General features: G+C 32.9%; 1 protein-coding gene across 1 annotated transcript in view; it reads right to left on the reverse strand.

Moving 5' to 3' along the window:
- The window catches only part of LOC108905918 (potassium voltage-gated channel subfamily H member 6), a 306,966-nt gene that overhangs the window by 96,228 nt on the left and 198,457 nt on the right, over positions 1 to 12,281 (reverse strand). Inside the window, exon 9 of the mRNA XM_023456077.1 lies at positions 11,777 to 11,812. Within this exon, the coding sequence (XP_023311845.1) occupies positions 11,777 to 11,812 (36 nt within the window). The remainder of the gene's footprint in view (positions 1 to 11,776; positions 11,813 to 12,281) is intronic.

Here is a 12,281-nt window from a genome sequence, read left to right on the forward strand (position 1 = left end):
TGATAAAACACGTACAGAAGTTCTTGGCGCATTTTCCATTATTTGTTGGACATTTTCTTTTAATTCTTCAGTCCGCTTTTTAGGTCGGCCGCTTCCTTCTTTTCTTGTTACACTGCCCGTTTCACGAAAAACATTAACACAACGCTGAACTGCACTTTGAAAAATTTTGTACTCAACAACGCCGGGAAATTGATTTTGAAATTCTATGAAACATTCCTCAATAGAATACTTCCATATTCCATCAATCTTGCGTCCATTTCTAAAGTAGGACTCTATGATAAACACTTTTTGTTCTTGAGAAAACGCCATTTTAAACGCTTTTTAAAACGAAAATATTCAAATTGATAGCGGCGATATAGCGCTTTGACAGATGACGTTTAAATTCATTTGCTATACGCTACGCCCTACGTCCAAATTTTCAGATCAAACTTGACCACGTTTTTATTTGAACGCTCGTTATATTGTTCCGCCAAAAGATAAGCCCATGTTTTTTTGATATTTGAAAACCAAAAAGCCAAAAATCTCCGTGGATATACGATTCACCCAAATATGGACTGTTTGAAACAGATACCGTCTGGACTAATATACAAGTGATCAACAACAACTAATTGCCAATCTGTTTAGGTAAATAGCGATATTTGGGAATTAGACTATATCGTTACGTTAGCACAACTAAAAAAACAATATTGAATCGCCCGCTCTCCAAGTGCTAATTGATTCCGGTTGCGTTGTACGTCGACTTCATTGTTCGTGTTTTGCCGATAGGGTAATTAGGAAACTGTTTCAAGCCCCTTCATAATAGCTGAGCATTTATGGGGACATTGATTGATGGGGACACAAAAAGGCCAATACTCGTGGATATAAATGTCAGGCGTTGAGTCGGGAACACCATTCTTATTCGTTTTAATCTAACGTAAATCTTTTTGAGTGTATGGTAAAATGAAATGTGGACCCTCTAATTTACCACAAAGCTTTCCATCAACATACATACTTAAATTAGGAAATTAATGGCATTTATAATATTGAATTTTGTATACCTGGGAGGCATTTTAGTTTAAAATTGTCACAAGCCTAATTGGTTCGATGAATTTTTTAAAAATAGATCTGTTAAAACCAATCTCACCCTATTTTTTAAATTTATAGTGGACTATTTGGACAATCAAGTTCAGGTTGATGCGTTTACACCGACCTTAGCAAGGGTTTCGACAAAATAGATCATTTTATTGAATAGGCTTGTTGAGATCGATGTGTTGAACTGGAAAAAGTCATATCTAACTCACAGATCACAGTATGTTGAAGTTAATGGATATCTGTCAAACTTTACTATGATATCCCCAGGAGTACCTCAGGGATCGCACCTTGGACCTCTTCCGTTCATAATTTATGTTAATAAAATAAAATAATGCCTATTAAGGCAATCTCCTAGCATATGCAGACGATTTCAAACTAAAGTGCCTTTAAGGCTAACGTATTTTTTTAGTCAATGCATTGAATTTAAAATGTAGTTGATGAAACATAAATATAAAAAATTTTAAAGCAAAATTGTATAAATTTAGTTTTGGTGTTCATCTTTTTTAAAATGATCATCTCTCACTAAAAGCTCAGTATTTAGGCAGAAATAGTTTATTGATGAAAAAGGAAGTCAAAAATATCTTAAAATTTATCAAATTTGAAGCAATCGCAATAATTCGGTAGCACTTCTTGACATTCCAATTATTAAAAATACTCTTCCGGTAACTTGTTAAGAAAACAGCCTTTACAATTTCGCAAAAAAGGTATTTTTGTTTTTTCAATTAAAGAAAATTGTGTCTGTAACAGTTGTATTTAACTTAGTTACAACCCCATTTCTGATATTTCTATTATCAAGCCCCGAATAAAGGGCAATCAAATTTTATGAGAGGCGTTTTCATTTATTTCGGCTGAATTAAAGCTTGCGTGTGTAACAGGAGCGATATTTTTAATTAATTTATTGTAACTCTCGCTTCGTAGCCAGTTTCGTTCATTCATGGCCACCTCTAATTAAACTTCACCCGCTCAACAAATAAATATCGATGTTTTTCCTAAGCACCATCGATTCGGTTTGCAATGTCTTTGCTCTTAACCCTTCAATAAGTATATCCCGCTCTTTTCTTTTGTTCCCTCAAGAAGAGTATTTTTTAATGTCGTCTCCATCAGCAGACATGTTACGTTTACGAGACAAAAAGTGGCCTTTGACCTTTGTAGAGTTGATATTAACAAAGTGAAATAAACAGAAATTAGACATAAAATGTCTACAGAGTTACAAATAAGTAACGGCAGATTGGTTTTGGGGAGAATAAATTACATCAATAAGAAATTCTCATACCCAATACTAAACATAGATAATATTCTTGCAAGGTTTTCATGGTATAATGGCGTGGCTTTTGTGAGTTCAATGCGATGTCATTTGGCCTACGTAATGTTCCTGCCACTTTCCAGTGCCTTAAGGACCAAATATTTGGCGGGACGAAATGGAAAGATGCTATGATATATTTAGATTATTTAGTGATCTACTTGTATTGGACTTTGTTACAGTCAGAGAAATAATTAATAGAGTAGGACGGATCTGTCGAAATATCCCAGTTGTTGGATGTAAGAGGGGGCAAGCTAATTTTTGCTGGAATACCTTCAGTACAACCCACATAATAAAAGTGTAAATCCCTAGATCTGGGTGAGGTCCGAAACATTTTCAAAATTGCAAACATTTTTAGAAAATTAAAAAAATATCTATTTTATCTGAGTTTTTTACTTAAATTTTGGAACCTATGCATTTTGGAAGCATATTGAAGAGGAAAAAAAGTTTTAGAATTGAATTTTGCACAAAATACAGCAAGTTAAAAATGTTTAGATTCATTACCGATGTTTCAAAATAGGAATAATTGATGAAGAAAAAGGTAAAACAAGTAAGTTTTTTGGATAATTTTTTAAAATCTTTTAATTGCTCCGAGGGCATTATAATTTTGGTAAAAAAAATTTAGTGTATAATAAAACGACACACTAAATTTCATTAAAATCGGTTCGAGTTTTCGCAAAATAATTTTGACATAAATTTTTTAAAAAATTTTCGAATTTTCAAAATGTTGCACAGCCTCAACGTTTCAAATGGTTTTTGAAAAATTGAAATCGGTTGATTAGGACGGCCACAGTAAATTTTTTTTGAAAAAATTATTTTGCTAAAACTATTGAACCGATTTTAATGAAATTTGGTGTGTTGTTTTATTATACTCTAAAGTTTTTTTTACCAAAATTAAAATGCCGTCGGAGCAATTAAAATATTAAACAAAAATATTCCTTGATTATTTTGCCTTTTTTTCATCAATTATTGCTATTTTGGCACATCGGTAAAAAATTTAAACACTTTTAACAGTATATTCTGCAAAATTAAATTCTATAACTTGTTTTCCTCTTCAATATTCTTCCAAAATGCACAGGTTCCAAGATATAAGTAAACAATAAGTATTTTTTAAAATTTTTTAAACATTTTTGCAATTTTGAAAATGTTCCGGATCTCGCCCAGATCAAGGGATCTACACTTTTATTATGTGAGTTGTACTGAAGGTAATCCAGGAAACATTAATTTGCTTGCCCCCTCTCACATCCACCTCAAAACAGTTCCGACCTGGTCTATAAGTTTTAAACTAAATTCAACTTTAATTGTGGTTAAAGTACGTCATTATTATATGGAAAAGAATATGTACAATTCCAAATGGTTTATTAGTGATTAATAAATTGATTGCATGTCTAATTTTGTTATAAATCCCGACATCTTAGAGTAAACCTTCAGAAATAAAGCAAATGATTTTTTTTCATTCACATAAAACTTGATATTTGTTCTTACAATTGGCCTGAGAATCTGCCGTATCATTTATAAGGCTTTTAGGTCATATAAATTTTTTATATGTCTACATCGATTTATGGCACTATATATATGTACCACGTTAAGGATTTCCTTTCCACTACTGTTATTCCATTGAAAATATATCTTGAGCATAATACATAAAGTAAATAGAAGTATTTTTCTTTTAACATCAAAATATGCACCAAAAAATATTGCAACAATTTTAATAACGATTTCAATCTTCTCTAGAAATGGCTTAAAATAATTCAGAAAAAAGCAAGTTTTATTTATTTTTATGTTTTACTTTCCTTGTAGAAAAAGAAATATAGGTTTAAATGATACAACCAGTAATAAGATCAAGGTTGTCAAAAAAAAAAAAACAAAATTTCATGTTGGTATTTTTTCAAAATGGGCAATCGTAGCTAAAAATAACAGTAGTAGAACATTTTTTTGATGTTTTGAAAATATTAATGGTTTCAGTAATGGCAAGTACATGATTTTTTATTAGTACAATCTGGAATGTAACTATGTTGTGAATCACATTTTGATTAACTGTCTAAAATACGAAAAAAATCACGAAATCAAATAAGTTAAAGGGTTGGATACCGACCATTGCTTCTGAAAAGAAAAGTCAGTGTAGTCGCATACAAAAAATCAAAGGGTTACAAGTAGATTATTTGGAATGATGGAATTTTTGACAGCTACACAAAATTAGTTATTCTCTTCATGAAATAACTATTATACATGACTGTAGATGAAATACTGCATGTAACTTTTGCAAAGTAGATTAGTTTGCAACAAGAGGTGGAAATGTTTCTTTTGCGAGTGAGGATATTGTTCCAGAACGAAAAAAATGGTTTATTCAAAATTGGAAATTGAATTTTTTTCTACTCACGTACAATTTTATACTCAGTTTAACTGAAAATTAACTATAATACAGCAAATTATGAGATATTTTTTAGTCGTTTGCAGATAGCAACGAATGTATTGTAAAACAAACATTCTGGTTGATGAGTGGTGTAATTTTTCACGAGATTTCATTCAACCAATTAGCGATTGCATTATCTCGAGTGCAGACGCAACGGTTTGTCATTGCTCACTGTAAACGAACCATTAATATTAATGACGCAAAGATTTAGGAATTTTAGTTGATAGTACCAATCATGTAATATTGGTTGCCTAAGCTCTCTGCAATGAAAATGGCCGTTGTCGGTTATTAGACAGTTAAAGGAATGAGATGAGCTAGTTTTGTAGGTCTTTTGAAGACGAAAAAAAAGTACGTTATTGTTTTCTCTTGGAAATGAACAGAAAAAAGTTATAGGTAAGCGAAAAACATGAATTTACGTAAAAATTATACAATTAACCACCCTGTAAACAATCTTCCCCCCATTTTTGTGACTGTGAAAACTAATATGTTATTGTACATAATATTTAGGATCTATAGTAATAAATTCAGCTTGCTGAAACAAAAAGTAGCGAAATGGCCATTTCCCAGCTTATTTTCCTGGCCTACATACTTTTGTTAATGTTTCAATTTTTGTTAATTAATTTGCTAACGAACCTATGTATTATAGATACCTATGCAAAATGAGTGCAGAATCAGGGATCTTATTAGCATAACTTAACGATTAATTAATGAGTTTTATAACGTAAATATGGGAGTTCCTCAAGGACCCACCTTAGGCCCCATTCCTTTTCTATTGTACATAAATGATATTGAATATATAGCGTCTTTATTCATTCTACTATATACGTGGATGAAATATCTTTAATAATTTCTAATACATCTGATGAATTAATGCAAAAGGACTATAAACAAATTTTGACGTCGTTAGACAATTATTTTCCCAAACATTGAATCTGATATATATGATTTCACAACAAACAAAATAATGTGACAGTTTAAATATTAGTCTTTATTTCGAAATCTTAAACCATTTCTAATTAAAAAGCTAATTAAAGGGTGTCTACTTTTTTTTAAATAAAAGTAACCACTCGTATGTGATAGATAGCTACTATCCGAATTCATAAGGCCTAAAATATTTAACAATTAACCACAAATTGTACGGAAACACTATTTAAAAAGAGGCTAAACGAATATCTAAACGAAAGCGTTCCTATTCTTTAACAAAACATATAATTGTCATTAAAAAAATGAATGAATAAATGAATAAACTAATTCACGCATCCTCTGAGGTGCGGACCAGGCCCACTCTACCTTTCATTCAAACAGAGACAGATATACGTTGAATGACAATGGGACTGTCTAACTGGGCATACTCTATTCGAATGATTCTATAATATTTTCTGGGCGTTATTCATTTACTTCGTGTGCGTGTAGTATAATTGTAAAAGGGTTTTGGGTACGTGTCTGGTATTCTTTCTGTGCAATATCTCCCGTTTTTCGGGGGTGGTAAGTACTAAAGGGGGATCTTTACCAATTCCAGATCACTCATGAGGCGGGAAGTCGCGAAAATCACTGTTATATACCGAATAGGCACTCGGAACTCTTACTGGTTACATCGTGGCGTCAGTTGCGATCGTTCGGATTCGTATACGGGCGTCAGTCGGTTGTTTTTCGTTTATTCAGGTGCGGTTGGCTATATCGACGTGTTGAGCATGCTGCTTGTTCGTTGAGACTGGCTGTAAGGGCCGCCGTGCTCTGGACCGCGCGATGGGGATGCGCAGCGGTGGGCGTGGGGGTTGGGATGTCCCGGGGGTGCGCGGGGGTTGGGAGGACTGCTTTGTGGAAAATATGCCCCCTGAATGGGTCTGCGTGTAAGGTGCCTCTCAAATTTTAACCGCGAGAATTCGTTAATCCTTACTTTGCTACGTAAAATCTAAATCTAACAGGATTTTCTTATAATATAATAGAGTTTTTAAAAACTCATATAAGTGATCGTCCTTAGCACGTTGAAGTTTGTGGATCAACGTGTACCTCCTCCAGAGGAGCCTCAGGGCTCCGTATTGGGGCCATTCCTGTCCAAAATTTGTATAAATGACATAGTTACTGAGTTGTATGTTGACTGTCTTTTACACGCTGATAGTATGACGATCTATAAAATTATTAATTGTTATTCATCTGTAAATTACAATTAAATATAAGCAATAGCAATGCTTTTATGTTTATTCTTAATAATAATCCTATTGCATTTATCTATTTGTTGGGTGATTTTGTTATTGCTATGAGTGTAGTATAATTGTAAAAGATTATTGAGTATGTGTCTGGTATTCTTTCTGTGCAATATCTCTCGTTTAAGTACTAAAGGGGGATTGTTATTGCTATGGACACCAGTTCCTGTTAGGGTCGAGTCCGAAGAAGAGGAAATCGGAAGCAGAGACAACATTGAAGCGGGAAGGGGAAACAGTGAAACTGATTGTGAAACAGGAAGAAATGAGGACGAATACATATCGGCAGGTGAAACAAAACATCCAGATCAATTTACTCAGGAAGAGTTGAATGATTTGATTAGAAAATCACTCCTTTCATTTGTTGCGGAACTAAAGACTCGAAAATCGGTAGTACCAGGAATGAAACCAACTTTTTATAGAGATCGGGAAAATGTATTTCGAAAGTTCTTCACTGAAGAAGGCGGTGTCTCTTTATTGTATTGTAGACATGTTCATGACGGATGAATTCAACCTAACGTTTACAAATCCAGGGAGTGGATATTGTTCAAAGACTACGAAAACATGAGATGCGTTGTGCAGAAAATTAAATATGCAGAGCATAATTTGCACGTTTGTTGCGATTTGTTAATTTGTTAGGTCAACTGTCTGGATTTACTAAGTATTCCTGATTCTTGTGTCTATAGAATGGTCGAGACCGAAGCAATAACTAAGAAGGTTGATGTGAAAAGTATTCAACTCAGGAAAACACAATGTTAAGGAGTAATCTTTGATGGATTCTTCGAAAATATCGTTTTTTCCGCTCTATATAAAACTTAGTTTGATGAAACAATTTGTAATAGCTTTGGATAGAAACAGAGATTGTTTCCAATACTTAACTAGTCAATCAAGAACGACCTTTGTCCACAAATCCGAATAATATTTCATGATGAACATTTCCTAACAACAATCAGAGATAAGAGTTTTCTCAAAGTCGCTCAAAAGTATTTAGGGAACTACAAAAGCCAGGACTGTGATACTATTGTTGCAGAAATGATAAGAAATTACCAACGCTGGGGATGTTTAATGAATGTAAAAATTCATTTCATGAAATCCCACCTGAATCACTTTAATGAAAACTAATAGGCTATTGATTATAGGATTTTAAAAGGAAATATGACGTTCAAGATATTGTATTACATGAATCGTTCAAAGGGTCATTTTAGATGAGAAAACCACGGAGTGCTATTAAATTAGAGGGTGGAAATTGGAAATAGGGGTGAAAATGTTCTCCTTTCAGTTTTTTAATTGTAGCTCGAAAACGAAGCAAAATTTCGCTATAGTTCATACGAAAAATTATTTAGATAATCGAATTTCCCATCGAAATGGCTTATTTAAAAAATGTAATAGGAACATTTTATGCCAAAAATTGTTAATAAACAATTTGAAAAAAATAAAAAATAAGATTTTTAAATTTTTTTGCTGTTTTGACTCTGAATTTGTGAAAATCTTTATTATTAAGAAATAAAACTTTTGAAATAATTTTTTNTACAAAATTTTACATTATCTAGTGTTCGAGTGTTTCCGACTTTTTTTTTCAAAATATTTATACAGGGTCTCATCTAACGAATGTTAAATACGTCAAGGGTATAATCTAGAACAGAAATGGTGGCGATTTAACCAAACTTGCTTCGAAAAATGTCCCAAAAAATGTTACAGGGAGTTAAAGTTACTTTTTTATTTCTTGTTTTCTTCTTAACTCAGAACCTAGTTAACCGATTTGAGCAAAATTTGCTGTTGCTTAGTTTCTCTTCATGAAGTATGCAGTGATTATGTTCCTATTAGGTTAAATCATATAGGGCGTTCATTTTACTACAACCCTTTGTGAATATTCTTCTGTACGTTTAAATTTTTACAGATTGTATGTGGTAGTGACTCTTCTTGGCCTTCTCGCTGTCCGAATTTTAATCCGTTAGACTTTTCCTTTTGGAAGGAATTGTTTACAACTTTGTAATACCTAAAATGGGAGAAGAACTTTGGCATAGAAAAAAGACGCCATACGACAAGTTAGACGAACGTATAATTCGTTTCCAATTCTCAACATAAAAATGTGTCGAAAAGAATGGGGGGCACGTAGAACATTTATTATAAATTAATAGACTTTTTATTACTGCTACCTCTCAGTTTATTATGTTATTTGTGATGTTTATTATGAATACGTAGTTATTTCCAAAAGATATGGGGTATATGTGTTAATAAACATTTTTTGTAATATCTTCATAACCGAGCATAAATTTCTGATAGTTGCATGTAAAAATTTAAACGTACAAAAAAGTTACAGAAGAACAGCCACAGAGGGTTATAGATAGCCTACGGTGTCTCCAGACCAGCCCATTATATATATTATTGTTCAAAATAAACTACAATAATATGGTTTCCTCACTTTAATCTACACCAAGACAGCTTAGAACGTGTTCAAAGACGTTGTATAAAGTTCCTTTGTAATAGGGAGCACGGTGTTTATCTCAATATTGGGTCTAAGCATAATCTACTACAAAGATACAAAGATTTTCGCTATTAAGCTTAGCGGCACTCCGAATTATGTTTGAACAAGAATGTCCTTTCAAATATTATACAATTTAATAAACTGTAGTACCATAGTGTGTTCACTTAACTGATTTTACACGTAATACTCTACTTCGTGCACCTCAACTCATGTTAAAAGGTATGGGGTGTGTTTGCAATTGCAAATTTCACATCCTAGAAGTTGCAAGTTTTGGATCATGTATAACTCGACATTTTAAAATACAACCAAAGCGCAAAATGTCGAAGAACATCTTAAAAGAAAATTTAAAGAGACTGCCATTATTTTATCGAGCGGTAAAAGATTCTTGTTAAACTCTTTGAACTTTGATGGCTTTTGGCCACAAATATTAGTTATCGAAGCAGATAAAAACAGACATAAACTGTCAAAACTAAGGGAACGTTATTCTCAGTAACGAAAATAGATATTGTGTATTACTTACTTGTACGCATTGTTCAGGCAAAACTATTACCACAATAATAACTCTTGATTAATCCTTATGGCGCAGGGATTGGCATCATTAATTTTTTCACGGGTGGAAAATAGCAGCGATAAGAATATCGCTTGTTTGACCTGATCCTGATACAAAGTTTTAGAGTTTCAGAAAAATTCGTATACCATTGAAAATCCTTTTCCATCGCAAAATGTTTTTTATAACAAAGGGTGTTTATATTTCTAATCAACCAAATATCATTCAGATATTCTTAAACGAAAATTAAAAAGGTTTGTTGAAATAAAGTTTTGTTGGAAAGTACTTCGTTTGACTGTGACGTCCTATAAAAGCAGCAAATTTGATGAGGTTATATTTGGCTCCGTCACCCCATTTCGCCCTTAGGATATTCTCATTAGGCTAATGAAAAACTCTTTATAAACATAACGTTTATGGTTTTAATAAATAACATAATTAAGTCAGCGGATTGCTTAAAATAATAATGGAATACATCAGAAGTTCATGTATATTATGCTGCCAAGTTGGTGTGCCAACAATGACTGATAGTCATAGCTAGTCATAGTCATTCAAATATCTCACGCTTCTGAGGGATAGCATGTTGGAATATGGTTTACCTCTAATAACAGATGTTTATCGGCATCACTCTTGTAACCGTTTATGAACACCGCCGATGAAAAGTTCGAGGGCTTGTTTTTGTTTGTGTTCGAGAAATATTTAGAGTACCAAATTGTTATCTCTTCAGGTGTTTAGTTCTATCCAGTGTGTGAAAGGTCATCACTATCTAACTTTTGCAAACGCTTCCTTTTATGGTCATGTTTGGTAAAAACTAAAATGATAGGATAGAGGAACGCACAAGGGAACCGCCCTTGTGAACGGAACAAAACTGAGAGCCCGGGAAGCAACGTCATAATTCAATTGATGAAACAACCATAGCCAAGTGGGTTTTATTATTGTTATTATTGTTTTGACAGAAAAGTAGTGAACAAGTTGCTAGGATTTCGATGGAGACAATGGAGCTAACTAACCTCTGTCTCCCCAGTGTCTCCGACATATACTATGATTTTAGTAGTATATATGTAATTGTTCGATGTACTACTACGCAGTTTATTAAATTAATGGTAGGTGCTGATCCTGATTCAGTTTCTTGTTGTATTTGAATATACATGTTACCAGCGTCTTCAAGAATTGCTGATGTGGATATACTAGAGTCAAGAAATAGACTATTGCTAATCATAAACGAAGATTCTTTAAAACATCAACCCAGTAAGTTCATTCTTTGATCAAGATTTCTTTGATGATGTTGTATGTAACAGAACAGAAAGACTATAGTCGATTCATCTATTAACTGACAAAATCTTAGATATTTATCAAACTGTGTTAAATAGCACAAAAAGATTGCACTTTTTATTTGAAATGTAGCAATTTTTGCAGTGTGTTTTGTGTATTTCGATTAGAATAAAAAACTTTTAATATAATTTTTAAATTTAATGGCACTGCAGACAACAAAATCCTAAGCATATGTACTCTGTACAATATTTGTTGCGACAGAATTCCAAGAATTACTGTAACAATTTACCGGTGTCTTGAAATTTTCCAATGGCTTTCTATCTCGGGTGTCTAATGCGGTTAATTCCAAGAAAGTGACGCAGGGGTCTTCTTGGATTTCTGTCTCAACAAATATCGTACGGACTGTAATTTATATTAAAACCGAAAACGACGCTTAAAATTCTAGTCTTATTGATCTATTTAAAGGGTAATCCTATTCTATTCTACTTACAAATGTCGGATCTCCAAAATAAGTAGTTGAATTTACCTGGAACAAAAGAAGGCTAGGAATAATATTTTATTTACATTTCATATTACATTATATCGAATTTAGTAAAATTTGTATATATAGATAGCATGTTTCAGATGCAAATACAAAAAGGTCGTACTATTCTGAAGCTACTATCATACCATTCTGACCTGAACCCCATCGAACTTGTTTAGGCGCCACTTAAACAACATGGTAACTTCCTTACAGACGAAGTACAATAAATTTTTCGACATACCTATCTATACTCTATTTGGAAATGAAAGAGAGCAATAAAACCCCGAGATAAGAACCGGCCATGGGCGTGGTAATATTTCGTTTCAGGTAATTATCGGGTAACACTAATGCTAACAAAAATGACAGGGATTGGAAAATCGACTATCTACAGACTTTTAAAGGAAACAAAAAATGAACAAGATACTGTAAATCCCCCAAAATCATCTACAGGGAGGTCAAAAGTCGTTATAGA

This window comes from Anoplophora glabripennis, unplaced genomic scaffold (genome assembly GCF_000390285.2).
Source record: "Anoplophora glabripennis isolate ALB-LARVAE unplaced genomic scaffold, Agla_2.0 scaffold255, whole genome shotgun sequence".
Lineage (NCBI taxonomy): Eukaryota > Metazoa > Arthropoda > Insecta > Coleoptera > Cerambycidae > Anoplophora > Anoplophora glabripennis.